Source organism: Musa acuminata, chromosome BXJ2-11 (assembly GCF_036884655.1).
Source record: "Musa acuminata AAA Group cultivar baxijiao chromosome BXJ2-11, Cavendish_Baxijiao_AAA, whole genome shotgun sequence".
NCBI lineage: Eukaryota > Viridiplantae > Streptophyta > Magnoliopsida > Zingiberales > Musaceae > Musa > Musa acuminata.
Genome location: NC_088348.1, coordinates 6117030 through 6135199, shown reverse-complemented (window position 1 = coordinate 6135199; position 18170 = coordinate 6117030). Strand labels below are relative to the sequence as shown.

At 49.3% G+C, this 18170-nt stretch overlaps 4 protein-coding genes, 1 long non-coding RNA gene and 1 pseudogene across 5 annotated transcripts; 3 read left to right on the top strand and 3 right to left on the bottom strand.

Moving 5' to 3' along the window:
• The first annotated feature begins 1060 nt into the window (after positions 1-1060).
• LOC103970648 (BEL1-like homeodomain protein 9) lies at positions 1061-5436 on the top strand. Its single transcript, XM_009384512.3, has 4 exons — positions 1061-2616; positions 4174-4586; positions 4669-4729; positions 4812-5436. Exons 1-4 carry the CDS (start codon positions 1477-1479, stop codon positions 5265-5267), a joined length of 2070 nt encoding a protein of 689 aa, XP_009382787.2. The 5' UTR covers positions 1061-1476; the 3' UTR covers positions 5268-5436.
• Positions 5437-5448: 12 nt separating this feature from the next.
• LOC135627857 (anthocyanidin 3-O-glucoside 6''-O-acyltransferase-like) lies at positions 5449-7320 on the bottom strand. The gene has a single exon (XM_065134242.1). It carries the CDS (start codon positions 6869-6871, stop codon positions 5486-5488), a length of 1386 nt encoding a protein of 461 aa, XP_064990314.1. The 5' UTR covers positions 6872-7320; the 3' UTR covers positions 5449-5485.
• Positions 7321-7895: 575 nt separating this feature from the next.
• Positions 7896-8966, top strand: LOC135627858 (protein SRC2-like). The gene has a single exon (XM_065134243.1). The coding sequence runs from the start codon at positions 7983-7985 to the stop codon at positions 8793-8795; it is 813 nt and encodes a 270-aa protein (XP_064990315.1). The 5' UTR covers positions 7896-7982; the 3' UTR covers positions 8796-8966.
• Positions 8967-9439: 473 nt separating this feature from the next.
• On the bottom strand, positions 9440-13092 carry LOC135627859 (uncharacterized; annotated as a pseudogene).
• A 1239-nt stretch (positions 13093-14331) lies between these two features.
• On the bottom strand, positions 14332-16277 carry LOC135627860 (uncharacterized). The gene is made up of 3 exons (XR_010492720.1): positions 16138-16277; positions 14579-16029; positions 14332-14497 (listed from the first exon to the last, which is right to left on the bottom strand). It is a non-coding gene; the product is annotated as an uncharacterized LOC135627860 (long non-coding RNA).
• Positions 15001-16494, top strand: LOC103970646 (protein SOSEKI 3). The gene is made up of 4 exons (XM_009384509.3): positions 15001-15205; positions 15291-15360; positions 15444-15559; positions 15635-16494. Exons 1-4 carry the CDS (start codon positions 15001-15003, stop codon positions 16294-16296), a joined length of 1053 nt encoding a protein of 350 aa, XP_009382784.2. The 3' UTR covers positions 16297-16494.
• Positions 16495-18170: the final 1676 nt, after the last annotated feature.

Sequence of the window (18170 nt, the reverse complement as noted above, 5' to 3'; positions counted from 1 at the left end):
TGTGGTTCATCCTCAGCCTGCGCGCTAAACGCCACCGAAACAGATGATGTGGGTGGAGCTTTGCCGCGAGGGAGAGGGGGAGGGACGAGTTGATGGCGAGTCCGGCAGGCAGAAAGTGAAACCTCTTGTAAAAAGGCTTCTTCTTGATTACCCATAAGAACCCATATATAATGATGGAGAGAGGAGGGAAGAGAACGAGGGAGTCCGTACCAGGACGCAGCGGTTCTGACGGTGGGGGGAGGGGGGGCATCGGGAATCGGGAAGTGGGGGGGCGAGGCGGGGGGTTGGGAGATCAAAAGGGAAAGATGGAGAGAAAGGGGTGGCGAAGGAAGCAAGCCCGCCCGCGAAGCAAAAGATATGGGGCAGATCGGAAACGCCCCCCTCATTTCCCGGGTAATCCTGGGGCCCTCCTACTGTGACGTCACCCGAGGCCACGCGACCCCGCTTCCTTTGGGACCCGTTCTCCCTCCGCCAATCGGAATCCTCCACGTCGTCTCCGACCTTGGTGTCTCTTTCTCGATACCCGCTGCGCGATTGGATGAGCTGCGGGGCCCACGGGTGAATTAGGCAGGTGCGTGTTCGGGTGCTGGTCCGAATCGTATCTGTGGGGACGGCGTTACGCGCGACGGCGGCATCGGGAGTCGGACTGGGACAGGGAGGCGGGACTCGCCTGCGTCGCAATCGCGGCCGTCGGTTCGGCGGACCACCGCATGCTGGCGAGCGTGTGCGAGTAGGGCGGGGGGGAATATTTGCCTCCCGCACTCACTGCGGCGTAATCTTTTGCTGCCTGCTTTCGTCCCGTCTTCTTTTCCTTTTCCCCCTCCCTCCCTTTTCCCTCGCTCCCAAAAGAAAAGAGAGAGCAGTCTTATTCCCTGCCGTTTTGTTCTCTGCCCCCTGTTTTTTACCTCTTTCGTGGCATTCCGCCAGAGTAGCGAAGCGCTGCTGCTAACCACGCCCCCTTTCTGCTAATGAAATGATGAGAAGACGGGGAGAGAGAGAGAGAGAGAGTAAACTGTTGGCATGAATGAGAGTCATATCTGCACACATGGGCGGTCTTCACATGTCGAGCGGGGGTGTGGTTGTCGTGAAGTGGGTTTCAGCAAGTCATAACTTTCACGCTTCCTCCGCACCCTCTGGCCTTTGCTGCTGCTGCTGCAGTGAATCCATGTGGAGTGTTTTGCTTGCTCGGATTCCTGAAACCCACCACCACCTCCATCTCTTTGTTTGCTTCCCATCCCCATCTCTCTCCTCTTTCTAATCTTTGCCATCTTGTGATCTCCCTTTGTACTTGCTCTGGATTCGTAGCAGATACATGGAGATGGCTGCCGCCCTGCGTCTCCGCTCCCGACGCTCCCAAATTATTGGCCTCTGAACCCATTCCTTCCCCGCCTTCCCTTCTTCCTCTCCCCCACCTCCCCGCATCCTCCCCTCTTTACACCGATCCATCCCTCGCCAACTCATGTCTCTCGACCCGGAATGCCCCCGGCTAGCCCCGCCGCCGCCACTGCCAGCTGCAGCAGCCAACGTGCCATGAACGGCTTAAGGTCGGATGCCCACGTCGCCCAGCAGAGCCGCCGCGACAAGCTCCGGGTCCAGTCTGACCTCCTCCAGGTCCGCGACGCCTCCGAACCGGCCATGTTCTCCTCCCCGGCCGCCTCAGCCGCCACGGACTTCACGGGCGGCAGCCAAGTCCCCCTCGTCGCTCCTTCCACGTCGTCGCTGATCTTAAGCGAGGGCGCCGCTGCTTTCCAGCCCCAGCCCGGTTGCGACTGGGCTCCGCCTCCTTCCTTTGTTCCGCACGGTCATCCCTACCACCACCAACCGAGGCCCGGCTTCGTCGGCTATCACGACGGATCGACGGACTTGCACTTCGTGTCGCCCTCATCGCCGCTCGCGTGCCAAGGCCGAGAATTCGCCTCCGCGATCGCGCAACAGCCGTGCCCGTGGGCCGTCGAGGGTGGCGGGAACGAGCTGCTGTTCCTGCCCACCTATGCCGGGGAATCGCCCGGTGCCATGCTGATGGCCAGGCAGCTGCCTCCGCAGTGGAGCGGAGATGGAAATATCATGGGCGCCAAGTGCGATGACGCTGCCGTCGGGGCTAGCGATCCGAGAGCGGCGAGAGGCCTGTCCCTGACGCTCGCGTCGAGCCCGGTGCCGGAGCTCGGCGCGGCGCAGTTGGCGGCCGGGCCTTCCTGCCCCTACCCCAAGTTCCTGATCGGGGACCGAGTGTACACCGGCGGGGGATCACTACAAGACGAGGTGAGCCTGCCCAGCGACGCCGCTGCCCGCCGTGGCTCCGGCCCTCTCGGCCCGTTCACCGGCTACGCCACCATACTGAAGAACTCCAGATTCCTGAGGCCAGCGCAGCAGCTGCTCGACGAGTTCTGCAGCGCCGTCACGGGCTTGAAGCTCGCCAAGCGGTGCCACATCGGAGAAGCGAGTCCAGGAGCTTCAAGCAGCGGCCGCGACGTCGGCGAGAAGGACAACAGCTCCAAGGGAGTGAATTCCGGCGCGTCATCTTCGATGGAAGCCGGAGCCGAGGCCGGGGGCGCAGCCAAAGTCCACCGACCGGAATTCCAGCAGAAGAAGGCAAAGCTCCTCCACATGCAGGAAGAGGTTGGTGGCTTCGTCTTGGCTCCATTCAGTTCATGTCCTCTTAGTCTCTTACCACGAGCCGACCTCTCATCACCCTCGCATCAAGCATTCATTATGCCTCTAATTTCTTGCCACCATAACCAGTCCGTAGGGATCGAAACAAATCGATATCCGATAACCATGTCATTTGATGATCTAAATCTCTTCCTTCTCCGTCCTCCGTTGTCCTCATGGCGATCGTGGATCGAGGCATCTCTTTCTTCCCCCGCATCTCTTAATTCTCCAATAAATTCACAGCTAACGCCGTACGATCAGAAATAAATTACCAGTTGATGTAATCGACAGTCTTCTTACTTTCTTGTTCTCATATCATGTTTTCTATTAGGACAGGCTTTCTCGGTAATGTTGTTCTACAATTAGGCTTCACATATCTTATTAGATCGCATAACTAATGAATGAACCAATGATAGTGTGCTCAATTTTCCTATCTACATATCAAATGCCTTGTATCGTTGCTATCCTAATAGCGATCCTCATTTTTCTTGTCTATATTCGCAGAGGTTTCTTCACTATTGTCACTCATGGGGTCCTCAGCTCAGCACATATTGCGAATCCATTGACTGCTGTGTACCCTTCTTCTTCTTCTTCTTATACCGTTCTCACAATACCTCGTCATCGGTTTGGTTCCAAACAAAGGAACGAGTTTTGCATCACTTTTTATGCTTTTCCCATCACCAAAGAATTGAAGATGCAGTAATTTCGGCCCTATTCTTGAATCCATTTACCGACCCGACCCACTCACTCTCTCTCTCTCTGCCTGTTCTTTCATCCTTTTTTCTGCTGGGTTGATGAACAGTGTGAGAGGATGGCATTACTGGTGGTTTTGGATTCTTCATGTTGGATCATGCATGCCATTCTTAGTCTGCCATAGATCATGATTGTTTCATCCTCAGAAGAATGAATTAATAATCAGAAACACCTTTTGTTTTCTGATAATTAAATGTAGAAATTAGGCTAATTGGTTGTGAACATATGCAATGCAAGAATTATGTTTGACTATTGGTCAGTCATTCTACTGCTTTGGATTTGTTGATGTGGTGGTGGTACATTAGGTAGGGTTATAAAGAGTTGTACTACTGCAACACCCAATAACTGTGATAATGGAAATTGTTCTTTGCGTAACAAAGGTTTGTGGATGTTATCTCTTGTGTTTGTTGATCTCAAGTTTCATCTAGAATTGAGCATTATGGTCCTTCTTTGGCTAAAACATTTCATTTTTGTTAACTAATGTGCATAGCTTATGCAAGTTATTAGAAGCAAGATTTAAACCAACATAGGTCGTAGGTTCGAATTCGTGTCATTATTTGATGTTGTGAAAGTTTCCTTCGATTTTTTTCTTTTTTTTGGATAGCAACCTTAGATTCATAGATAAAATATTATTTCCAAGTTGGGAGAAACATCATGTTCTATGTCTGTCAGCATTATCGTCTAAGCTGCTAAGTTAGGCTGTTTTTTGGGATATGCATCACCCATGCAACTTCTGTACATGTGCTAAGTGTTGGTGCCTCAAATGTGAAGGTTTGCAGAAGATACAAGCAGTACCACCAACAAATGCAAATGGTGGTCTCCTCCTTCGAGTCCGTGGCCGGCCTCAATTCCGCCACGCCCTACACGTCGTTGGCGCTGAAGGCCATCTCGAAGCACTTCAGGAGCTTAAAGAACGCGATCTCAGATCAGATCCGGCACGTGAGCAAAGTTCTCGGGGAGGAACTCATGTCATCACCCAGTTCCGGTGGTCGAGGGGAATCGACGCCAACCCCCCTGCGGCTCAAGTACCTCGATCAAAGCCTCATTCGGAAACACAAGGCTGGTGGCGAAAGCACACTGAGCTTCGTCGATCACAACCAGCCGGTTTGGCGGCCGCAGAGAGGTCTACCGGAGCGTGCCGTATCCGTTCTCCGTGCATGGCTGTTCGAGCATTTCCTTCACCCGTAAGCGTCTCCCTATTTCGTTTATCCGCAGCTTCATCTTCACCGGGAGAACTAAATGTAGTTTAAGCTCGGTCTCGTTCAGGTATCCGACCGACACCGATAAGCACATGTTAGCAACTCAGACGGGCTTGTCCAGGAATCAGGTATGGATTCCGTCATGCACGAGTTAGAATATGTGATTGGCGTTTGATTCGTGGTCCGATGATCGTGATGATCCGGATGCAGGTGTCGAACTGGTTCATCAATGCCAGAGTGAGGCTGTGGAAGCCCATGATAGAGGAGATCCACATGCTGGAGACCAAGGGGATGAGCGGAATGGATCTCAATTCCGCCACCAACGGGAAGGAGACGATGGTCGCCGTGACGGAAGACGGAGCGCACTCGTCGACGTATCACGACCCGCCGGATTGCGCCCCCATGGATGCGGTACTGTTGAACGAGGAGGGGTCGCAGCAGCAGGCTTGGCAGGGCGGCGACAAGAGGTCGAGGGTGGAAGAGTGCGAGATGCTGACGGGCATGGACGGGGGGCTGATGAGCTTCGCCACCTACCAGCACGCCATGGACATGGGCGGGATCGAGGCGGTGTCGTTGACGCTGGGGCTGAGGCACGAGGGCGGCCAGCAGACGCCGCCGCAGATGAGGCACTTGGGGGCACAGATGTTCCATGACTTCGTGGGCTGAGAGCCTTGGCGTCACCGCAGGTTTTGATGCATCCCAATCCCGGTGGGGATGCGGCCGCTGCCAGTAATCTGCCCTTTCTAGTATAGCGTATGCCTTTCTCGTCACAGAGGACTCTCAAACTTCGATGAACGTTCCACATTGCCTATGAAGAGGTTTTGCTATTTATTTATAGGCACACATATCATCGAAATCCACATATTATAACCATCATATATTGATCATGTTTCAAGAAAGCTCGAGGCCACAAGGAAAGCACGAGCGAACTCATCTATGTCTTTCTCTGGGAGCACCAAACCCATCTCGATCCCTCCTCCTCCATCCCTGCTCTCCGCGAGGGACACGGTGCCCGGCGTCTTCTCGATCGAGGTCATCTCCACCTTTATTGGCCTTCCCCACCCCAAGTCTGCATCGTAAACGCGGTACCTCGGTGAACCGGCGATCGACATGGGCCGCTCGGCTGTCAGAGAAACGATCTTCTCAAGCCATCCCTCTGCGCCTTTGAGAATGCCGTGTTCCAACCCCTTGATCGCTCTGCCGATGGCCTCCGCCGCCGCGAAGACGCCGTCGTCTTTGATGAGGTCGCTCATCGACACCTCCACGAAGCACGGCCTCAGGCAGTTGCCGAAGTAGCCCGCTGGAACCGGCGGCTCCAGGCGCCCCCTGCACTCGACCGAGAACAGTAAATGGGCGCTCTTCTTGCCGGCGTAGAAGCCGGCTTGAGCTCTCACCAGGCACGCCCAAGCGAAGGCACATGCCACCACGAAGGTCGAGACGTGGGTCGCGCCGGCTCTAGCCATGGCGCCTTGTTTGAGCCGGTCGATCTGCTCGCGCCCGATCAGGAACGAGGCAATGACCGCGTCGCCCTGCTCCGCGCCGACGGGAGGCAGGTCGAGCGGCGCCGGAGGTGGTCCGGCTGACTTCAGATTTTGCATTTCCGTGAGAATTTTGTAGTACAAACCATCCGGATCTGCGATCACGGTCGGGTCGCAGAGAGGAGGGGGCGAAAGCGGAGACTCGGATGGATCTTCTACGCTACAAGCAGCAGCAGCAGCCCATGACTTCACGAAGTGGATGGAGCTGGAATCGTCGCAGGCCACGTGATGAACCGCGACGCCGATGCTGACGCCTTGATCCGGGAACACCGTGATCTGCAAGGCTAATAGGGGGATAGAACCGTCGCCGGTGGGCGGCAACTGAGGGATCAAGCCGTACACCCTGCCAAATCCACGCGGCTGGTCGCCAGACAGTTGTCGGAAGTCATCAGAGCTCTCCGCCAGAGTGAGAGACACGGAGTCGCCGTCCGAGCACCGGATCTGGAACTTGGCTTCGGGAGAGGGGCCGCAAGGCGGCACGACGCGGCCGGCCAAGGGGTAGAAGTGGCGGAGGGCGCGGGAGAGGGAGGACTTGAGGGAGGGGAGGTGGTGGGAGACGAAGTGGGAGGTGGGGTGGGGGAAGGGGTAGAAGAAGATGCGCTCGACGGGGCCGGTGGGGAGCCATACGACGTCGAAGAAGGTGAGAGGGAGGGAGGCGTTCGGAGCGGAGCCAGGGGGCGGGGACACTTGGAACCGGTCGAGCACCGTGACGGACGACGGCAACGACGCCATGGCTGGTGGAAGAGGAGAACCTGCTCGATGAAATGCGAATGCGACAGAGATCACCCATCACCGACTTTAAAGGTGGGCAGCAAAACCATCATGTTTCGTTTTCCTAGTCAATGGGCAAGAAGACCATTTGTTGTGGGCAGCAGATCCATCATGCCATGGCACCTAACTCCGCTATAGCAAATGACATTTTTTAGAGAAAGCTTCGAGTAAACCCCAATTGACCGGATGAACAAGAAAGTTACGAATGGTCCAACCAAGACTAACCCCACAACGAAACCCCAAGCACGTCATCAAGAACAACTACGAGCAGAAGTCGAGATGAAAGGCACGACCAAATTAACGATATAGGCTACCACGAACAATAGAGAGAAAGGCAGCACAAAGAAATCAGTATCTATCAAGCAGACCTTTGCGCAGCTTCTTCGTGAGAAGCCCACGGGCCGCCGCCATTGATCGAGCGGCAGAACACGGGATGCTCACGTTGATAGCTAATAGGATCTTGGATATCATCCGTTAAGAACACAGATCCGAATGCCCCATATATATATACATATATACAAGCGGGCTTCGTGGGAGCTACTGTTGCAGGCTTTTACATGGAGAGACCATGCCTCCATAGCGCGTCGATCCCGCGTTGCCCGAGCTCGCAACAATATAACAATAACAATGACGGTGCAGAAAGTAATAATAATAATAGCGGTGCAGAATATTCGCCCATGTTGTTCTCCTCTTCCTATATACTGGAAAGAGGAACCGTAAGAGTCACGCCCAAAAACGGCCGGCCCCACACTCTCGCGTCTTCCAGGAACTTATCCCCACCCGCTCCCGGTCCACGGACCCAACGCGACACGAATCGATGCCCCACCTTTCTCTCGTGTTGAGATCGCCAACTCGAGGGACGACTTCGTCCACCGACCGGTACTTCTATGGGATTTCACCGTCCCACATACACCTACCCCGGTTTCACCCGGTGGCGATCACTCCCCCAATAGCCCACTTCCCTATAAACGACGCTCCTCTCCCACCCAACCTAACCTTCTCAACTGACTTTTCCCGTTCCCCGCTTCCCTTCGCTTCTACTCTTCCGTTGCGACTGCCGAGAAGGCCTGCCATGGCCGCGCGCTACGAGGTGGAGCTCAACATTGCCTCCGCCCGCAACCTCAAGAACGTCAACTGGCGCCACGGTGACCTCAAGCCCTACGTCGTCGCCTGGGTCGATCCCGCCGCCAAGAGCTCCACCAAGGTCGCCGTCGGCGGCGACGACGATGATCCCATCTGGGATGAGAAGCTCGTCCTCCCCGTCCCCTATGGCCTCCCCCTCGAGGACGCCACCCTCTCCCTCGACGTCGTCCACGCCGGCTCCGGCGAGGGTGTCAAGCCCCTCGTCGGCTCCGTTCGCCTCCCTCTCCGCGACGTCCTCGACGAGGTCGGTCTCGGCAGCAAGCTCAACCGTACCCTCAAGCTCAAACGCCCGTCCGGCCGCCCCCATGGCAAGCTCGAGGTCACGGTCGCCGTCAAGGAGCCAGCCCGATACTACGATGCCTACGCCCCACCCTACGGCCAGGCCTCCTCGAGGGACTACGGCTACGCGCCGCCCCCCTACACGCCGACCCCCTACGCCACGGCGCCGACGGGGTACCCCTACGCGCAGCCGCCGACGGGGTACCCCTATGGGGGTCCGCCGGCGGGGGTGTACGACTACGGGGCTCAGCAGCCGCCGGTGGCGTACGGGCAGCAGGAGAAGAGTAAGTCCAAGTTCGGGATGGGGACGGGGCTGGCGGTGGGGGCGGCGGCGGGGCTTCTTGGGGGTCTGGCGCTGGCGGAGGGAGTCGACTACGTTGAGGACAAGATCGCCGACGATGTGACGGAGAGGGTGGAGGACGATCTGGCCGAGGATGGGGATTACGATGGAGATGACTTCTAAGGGCGCCGCGATCCCGATCTCAATAAATCCAACCACTTGGTTTTCTCTTCGACCTTATTCCCATGCTTTTCCGTTCTCACATGTTGATGATGGTATTTACATGTATAAGGTAAGATCTGGTGGTGTGTTATCTACAGTCTCATGATATGCCCATGCTGTGTTTTCTCTCTATTCCTCGCGTTGTCTTGAAGCTTTTGTCTACTTTCTTTCTTTTTTTAATGGAGGAATGAATAATTTGAGTGATCGGCATTGACAGGGAATGGGTAGTACTTAGAACTTGGGCTACACTCGACCTCATTCATGGGATTTAGTCAAGAAATATGGGCATTTTTTCTGAAGTAATTTTTTTTAAAAAATAAATCATTGGCGACATACATCTATCCATGTATCAAAATTTTCTATTGTGAAAAGAGACCTACTTTGTCGTGTATTTATCACCATAGTGGTGACATACATCATAATGTTGACATACATATAAGAACAGAACTGGAAGAAGAATGTCGCATTGACTTCATATGGTTCAGGGAGATCTAAGATTAATTAAAGATTAACGGAGAAGAAGGATATGGACCAAAGAATTGATGAACATAAGCTAACTTGAGAGACAAGGAGAGAAAGATAAAAGGAGAAGTAAATGTACCTGATTTTGACAATCTGAAGAAAATAGATTGCAAGGAAACATGATATAAATTATCTCATGACCCACAATTAGGGTCGGGGGAGATGCATCATGAAAAATATATGCTTTTGGTACTGGGAAAAGGAGTCTTCAAAAGCATTCTTTACAGAGAAATCAATGAGGAGGAGCATCTGCTTAACTCTGACCCGAGGGCATCTCCTGCAAAGAGGTCCAGTTTTGTACAAGTTTTCTTGATGATGAGATCACAGGCCCCCTCCAAATTACACTGATCATCAACCTAACCTGTTACAGAGAAGGATCTCTCAACTTGGCCCACCTCCCTCATTCTCTGTTCTGTAGCAAGGGAGGGCCATGCAGATTTACCAAAGTCTCAGTAATGATAAACTTAAGTGAGACAGTATATATATTGAAGCTCCTAGGAGTATATTCTGGCATAAGAACAATGATTTTACAGCTTGAGACTTTTGACTGCTGTTTCTGATATGTTAGTCAGCAATAAGACGAGTAGTATGAAGTATAAAACAGTTCGATCGAGAGACATAAAAATCATCTCTTTATTACCTGATGCAGATGACAGAAGGCCTCATGTATCAAGTCTGGCAGTCAAATTCATGCACCTGAGGAAAGATACTCACAGATGGTTCTCATCCGGACATGGCTGTCGGTAAAGCAGGAAACAAGAACCCTTAAGACAGATGACAGATACGAGGAAACGAGTGAAAGGGCCAATTAGCTTACACCTGGCTGTATAATTGAGATAACAGCCCAACCCTTCGAATGCTCGGTCACCATCTGAACCCATCCAAATTATCAAAGTTGAATTCTTTAACTGAGGGGAACAATAGCAGCGTAGACATCATCAACACCAATTCTCCTACCGTTATCTGCAACACTAGAATGTAGGGCTCCATCAGTTCTTGCTGTCGATGCATCTGAGGAACCTTCACCTGAGGTTGCCAACCAGCGTGCAAGTTCAAATGAGACTCTCTGATCCACTGTGTGTTCATTGTTTCTAGGCACAATAGCAGAGTCCACTAGTGATGCAGCTGGGGGTATAATTTTTTGTGCAGCAATTTCCTCAGCGCTCAAGATTTTTGGCGGTTCACGGATAGGAAATGATTGGAAGGAGCCACCAGCACGGGAATGGAATTCAGGATCAGTGAAAGGCGACGATGTGCCTGAATACGTTGAACTTGGTGAAATGAGACGACCCATTGGGCTTCCAGGACAAAGCTGGTAGGACAGAAATCCCATAGGCCTCACTTTTCTTGCAGCTTGCATCGAGGGAAGAGGTCAACAATTTGGCAAAAGATGGAAGATGGACCAGTTGGAGAATAGGAACTCGGTGAAAGAGCAGATGGAGATAGAGGTCCTGTAGGTGATTGCACCGAATATGGTAGAAAGGAAGGTGGTGCAACAAATGGAAGCCTCACTTCTGGTGGATGGTTTGGATTTTCGGTTGCAGCAGCAGCAGCAGCAGCATCTGGCATAGGAAATGCAGGTTCAGGAACAAGGATTGCATGGCCGATAAGCTTACCATTTCTGTGTGATCTGAAGCACCGGTACATGCCAAGCTAGGTAGCCCACCTTCTTCCCTGGTAATTAAAACAACAAATAAACGATAATGATATCCGAAACTGAAGCTATTTCTCTAACACTATCATCACATTAACTTTCACAAGCAGAAATCAGAGTTCCCTACACTATGTAGATATCAGTGCCTTGCTGCTTCCATAGAAAAACCATCTAGTTTAAGATATCTTACCCAAGTACCACATTTACACGAAGTATTTTTACGCAATGAATTTTCATGGTGTGGGATCTACCCATCCATTATCCTTCCCAAAAAAAGTTTTGACATTCTAAATATCATACTTTCTGGCTGATAGGGGTGAATATTGAGGTCAATGATCGTCCAACATGTGTTTTCATATGTGACAATCTCCTTTGTTTATCCACAGGGACATGAGTCTAAAGCAAACAACTATGGGTTGCCTCTGTCTCTTCCTTTGTCGTCTACGTGGACAAAAGAATAAAGATAGACTATTAGGGGTGGTTAAGAGTTGTTTCTCCATAGAATATTTTGTCTATCTATCGTAAGTGTAAAAATTCATTTTCAACACAATTACCAAGGAGATTAGTTTTTATTGCTCACCACCACACTCATCTTCCTCCGGTTATTAACTTGAGCGTCAGAAGGATTAAGTCGGAAAATCTCTCTTCACTTCGATCTTCTTGCATGTGATACTTCGAAAACTTGATATTTTCACCTTCAAGACACCTTGGATAACACTGCACATATAAGTCAAAACCACTTCGGGTTAACTATGACATCAACGACATCTTCCCCTAACATCAACCATGTTCTTTCATACCTGGTTTACTAATAGTTTCAATCCAAAAATCAAACAAAAAACTTATGTTACTTAAAAAAAAGTAAATGAGAAAAGAAGAAAAATGTGGTACACTATAAAAATTTTATAATTGTACTTTTTGACAATTATATATCTGGGAACTATTTATCTTTTTACAAAATAGTTTTAATTACATGAACGCACCAGACATATTATCCAAATAATATGTAACTATCTCTTGTGGTTGTTCATTTAAAACCTTGTTTCGTATCCACAAAACCCCCATTCCCTCTAAAGATAAGCAGAGACATGGCTTATCATCTCCCCCAACTGTTCCATTTAATTTATTTATGAAATAAGTTCCAATATCCTCGAGCAGCATAGCATCAGAAAAATCAAACATTAGAAATGAGTCAATCAGCATTGCATAATCATTACAGAAACTAAACAGTTAGCTCAAATCACTTCTAATAAACAAGACACTGTCGAAACAGTCCTCACTGGAGATACTACGTGCTCAGAACAGAAGTAGTTGTGTGACTAATAGATACTACCTGATCAGAACGGAAGCACTTTTAGACCAAGTACATCATTCAAATTACTAAACTACAAAAAAATGTTACTGTAGTATTCTACACCTATCACAGATCTGAATTAATTAAACTTTAAGAACATAACATCAATAACCATATCAAAACCCTAAAACGCAAAGAGCAATATGCAACAAGAAGATGATAACAAACCGGAACGCTGACTTGCTGGACTCGGCTCCCAGCGAACGCAATCGCCGCCGCGGCTGCATTCACCGTCTCCACGCTGTTACTAACTACGCTCATCGCTTCCTCTTCCTCAATCCGAAAGAGGACAGACTTCCCAAAACCTTCCCCGACTCCCCGAAATTCCACCAAATCACGAACCGGTTTCGGCAAGAACAGCTCATATCCGGTCGAAGAACGGGAATTTATGACTACGGGAACCAAAATCCCCAGCAAAAATCACCGAAACACCGAGCGAAATCCCCACGATTCGCGCCCCCATTCGCGCACAGATGGGATCGGACTTATATAGAGTGGGAGGAGGAAGAGGAGGTGAGGAGAATAGACGGATTAAAGATGAGAAACATTTGAAGAGGAATCTTAAAAGCCGATTGGAAGAACGGGACAAGAGAGGCTATATATCGGACGCTGGCATCTAATTGACGCGCCAATTTACCACTTTACCGGTAACCTTGCCCCGATTCCATCATCACCACATCTTAAGCTCATCAAGACCGTCGAAAAGCCCAAGCCCAAGAGCACGCAATCAACGGACCAGATGATAAAATATATGGATGATGGATAGATTCGAGTAAGGGGCTATTTAGGTAAATATACACGTAGCGTCACAACGTGTGAGTCAGAGTGGGGTCCTCAGGAGTTGGAGATGGAGATTGGCTACCATACGCACACACACATCAATCTTTGAAATAAATTCTTGAGAGAAGTCTTTCTGTGTCGATTTTTCTTAATCTCTCATGTATAAGATTCATATGATTAATTATAATATTTTTAAATAAATTTATAGTATTTCAAACACATCTATTAAAACACTGAAAGATTATTCGAAAACATTATAACTAAAGCGAATTGACTCAAAAGTTAATAGATTCCAACTTATATAAAAATAATAATAATTTAACTAATTATCATTATTTGTTTAAGAACTAGAACAATCAAATATGGAGACTTTTACGTCAGCTACAGTATTTTTTTTTGAATTGGATGGGTTCACTCGATGGATTAGTCCGTAAAAATTGACGAGAGTTGCTACCATCTCTTTATTAAAGGTATTCTAGAAAATATGGTAAAAAGAACATCAATTGAGAAATATGAAAAACGGATATATGTTGAGAAAAACTCAAAAAAAAAAAAAAAGTTCTTTTCTTGGAATTGGTCCTATAATATAAAGATAAAGGAAGATTATGTATAGATGGCAATTGGAGAATAGGTATGTCATTACCCACAAACCTATATATGCCTATTTTACAACCATTTATATGTACTTCTCTAAATTTAAGTTTAGTATATATTATTCTGAATCTCAAATACCTGTGTATATGTAATTATGTATATTAATTTTAAAATTTAAATTTATATCATACCCTTTTAAAGTTATTAAAAAATATAAAGGCAGGCATTCAGACTAATTGGCATCTAACATGATGAAGTAATATTGTTGGCTTTGTGTTTGCAGTTTCCTCTCTCTAGTCGACATCAAATCTGATGAATTTTCTTACTTTATGATGTACAAATCAATTTAGATTTATCTTTCTTCTACTTCTCTCCCTTCATGATTAAGTTTAAACTCGAGAGGAGATCCAAAGCTAGAAAAGGAGTACAAAGGCACCTCTGTAAACTTTACCTCATTGGAAGACATGATAGTGCTGCACACTTTCTCAAAAGCACCTGTAAAGCTCACACTTTGTGCTTTATTCTCTGTTTCACACACACTGCAGCCTCTCTCTCCAGTGTCCATTGGTGCATAGCATAGCCAAGCCTGCAAAGTGAAACAAAGAGGGTTTCAGAGGGTCACAGCTCACCCACATCCAAAGTGAGAGTGGTTCCACAGGAAGAGAGCATCCACTTTTGAGAAGAAGAAGAAACCAGTGAGAAGTCCTTGAGATCTTGTCCCACCACCATAGAGGGCATGCAGCTGCCGCAAATATGAAGCTGTGAATAGAAGGATAAACATCAACTCTTAATTCTCTCTTTAACAAATGAGATTGACAAGAGAAAAAGTTGGCACAATACCTGCTGGACTGCTAATGGTGTTGAACTATATATACCTCTCTCAACTTAAAATCCATAAAAAAGGATACAATTTTCCAGATTCTGTTCTTAGTCTTAGTAACATCTGCCAATAACAAGCAAACCCTGTTCACAAGCTTCTTCCCAGTCCATAAACTCCCCATCTTGAAAACCAGGACGAGCAATCTAAAGCAAGCGCATCTACACTAGATACAACAAAACAGAGACCTAGTTGTCTGGTTGAAGTGCAACGTGGTGTAACGCCATGTCGTCTTCCTCCTCCTGTTCATGATGGCCACTTTGGGCCCTCGAGCCGCACGGAATTCCCTGCCGCCCCTAGTCACTCCACTAAATGCCGACAGACCCCGACGCATGATGATGAGAAGCAGCAGCCGCCGCACTGGTTAACCAAGAAGGAGACAAGAATGGACGCGAGGATGAGAAGACACGCGGCGCAAGGCAGACCGGAGAGAACCAGAGTGTGGACAGAGCCGCCACCGAAGCACCAATCGCAGCAGCTGGAGGGGAGAAAGGTTTCGGTGGTGTATTACCTCTCCAGGAGTCACCACCTCGAGCAACCGCACTTCATGGAGGTCCCGCTCTCCTCCCCTGCGGGGCTCTACCTCAGAGGTAAAAAGGATCGATCTTGGTTGGATAAAAAGGAGAGCTTTCATCTGTGTTCTGTTTCTTGATTTCTTGGTTGGGTTGTTTGTAGATGTGGTCGACAGGCTCGATGTGCTGCGAGGGAAGGGGATGGCGGCCATGTACTCCTGGTCTTGCAAGAGGTAACAGAGCATGCAGAATTAGGAACTGCAGAGACCCTAGATTTAGGTTTTTGATTGACCGATGATACACCAAACTGGCGCAGGAGCTACAAGAACGGATTCGTGTGGCAGGACCTTTCCGAGGGCGATCTGATCCTGCCGGAGCAGGGCGATGAGTATGTACTCAAGGGTTCGGAGCTCTTGGATCGAACCCCTCCAGGTACATTGTCCGTCTACATCTCTCTTTGTTTGGTAGAGGCTATGATCGGATTGAATGATGCATTGCTCGATTTAGATCGGAACCATCACGGAATGAGCAATGTCAAGATCCAGAACCTGAAACACCCTCTACAACAGCCACCTCACAAAGGCGAAGAAGCTTCCCCTTCTTCATCCACAACAGCCGTTGTTCTTAAGGAGGCAAAGCATCCCATGAGGCAACAACCACCACCACCTCCTCCTCCTCCAGCGCCTGGTTTTATAACCGCCCCATCGGCGGAAACCAGGATCCGCAAGCCCGATGGAGCACAGGAAGCTACAACTCAAATCGACAACGGAGAAGGAAGGAGAAATCGTGGATTGATGTGTTCGAAGGAGGACCCAAATATCGTTAAAGTAGGGAGTTCACAGCCACCAACATCTTCAGGTCCTTCCTCTCCTTCATGTGCAAAGATGAGTACACTGCAATCCCTGATAAGAGCAGAACTAAGCAGAAGGAACGGCTATAGGAATTTGGAAGGAGAGGATGTTTACCTCCCAACCGGATCAAAATTGAAAGCCGGAAACATGATCATGCACCTGATTACTTGTGGATCAATCTCTGTGAAAGGCCACTACCGCTTTGGATCTGTTTGCCAACTCAAGGTTTCTAGGGGACACCAACTGTTTGCTAGAGAGCCAAAGAGAAATGTGCTAGGGGATGAAAAAGAAGGAACATCTCAGCGGGAGCTTCACTGAAACAAACAAAGAGCACAGGTGGCATCTGTCGCATGCAAAAATAAGTCAATCTACAAAACATCAATATTATGCTGATATGATAATCATAAAATGCATAATGTCTCTCATTTCACTATTCGGATCTGAACATTTTTTAAGTGCTGATAAGTGACATTTGTTCATTTATTGACTATTTCACGGTGGTATTTAAGCTTTTCATGGCTATTTGTAGCAGAATACGAATCGTTCCAATATCCAGTGGGCCGTTGGTTGCCTAAGTTTGGGTTTGTTCACGGACCAATCCATGCGCCATATTTGTACCGCCACACCTCGGATTCCCTTGCAAATTGACGTCAGGAAACGCGTCGCCTCTCCATTGCAATTCCAAAACGCCGTGGGGCCCGGTCGCAACGATCCACGTGTCACCCCCAGGATTGACAATGCTACTGCTGTCTCCTGTTAGACCACATCGTGCAGCTCCACCGTCAAAGAGCCGTATCCAAGACGCCAAACTCCGAGACTCGAACCTTATCTCACACTCGTCAACCTGACTGCTACCGCACCACACGCGGCGTCGTCCGCACGCAGACAAAGCCATCCCCGCCTTCCCCGGCACCTCTTCACCCCTCTCCATCGAACTCTCAAAACCTTATCGAGATCGTCATACATAGGTTGGGTTGCAATCAAGAAAATAAAGGGGAAAAAGAAAGAACACGTCGCTGTAGATTAAGCGTAATTTACAAGGAGACCAAATGAGTACATATATGTATCAGTTATCATCAGGCTGTTGACACCTTCTCTTCTTTGCGCATCCGAACAGCTGCTCCATCTCCTCATCTCGCACCGTGATGAACTCCGGCGCTGGCCATAGCTTTCGCTTACACCGCAATGCCCTCCTCGGCTTCATCGGCGCAGGCGGCGGGCAGCTCTGCGCCAACGACGACGGAAGCTTGCTCTCTTCGGAGGTCGGCGTGTGACACTCTTCACCACCATCGTCTACCTCTCCGATCGACCGAACCGTCACCACAGGCCTCAGCGCCAACTCCGGCCCCAAGGCTGACATCTTCTCTGATCTACCTTTTGCCTCGTCACGCCGCGCTCCAACCCTAATCATAGCTTACTCTCTTATAGCGTGACCGAGAGACTCTACCTTCTCCTCTCCCCTCTCGCTCTCCTTCCTTTCCCTCTCTTCCACTCGTAAAGTATGAAGAAGACCCCGATGGTGGGCTACATCACTATCCAATATGGCTCGCCCTCGGCTGACGCAGTTAGATGTACCCAAACCACTTTGTGCTTTCCGACAGGAGCTCATAGGATACCATATCGCAGCAGTCTGACGGTAAATGACGCGGTGGCGCCGCCCCAAGACAAAAGGATCGGCATAGGATGCCGTTCGAGGACTTCAAAATTCCCACCATAAACATCGGTGCACGTGGGTGATGGGAATTCGAGCCGTGGATCTCTCCCTGCTCCCTCGACGAGGAGATTCTTGGAGCCAGCGAGCTGAGTCTACTGCAGCAGTACACACACCCAAACAAGACAATTCTGCTGCGACTCGCTGTAACAGAGACCTCCTTGCACATACTTTGAATCACAAGCACAAATCTTTGTCATCTAATCTCATCCATTTGTACGTGGAGAGTGGACTGAATGAATTGATTATATTTAGAGTTTGTATTGTTCTCAAACTTTGGGTCAATAGATCTGATGACACTGTTACTATAGTGCCGGTTTTATTTATAGAGAATGTTAGTGTCTCTTTACGGTCGAGGAGTAAGCACCGTTATGTTCGACTCCAGATGTACAAGATTGCTCGATTTGGCACCTAGGTCTCAGGAGCTTGCGTCGACCATCCCGTGTCCGATACAGCCCTCTGTCTTAGAATCCTTGATACG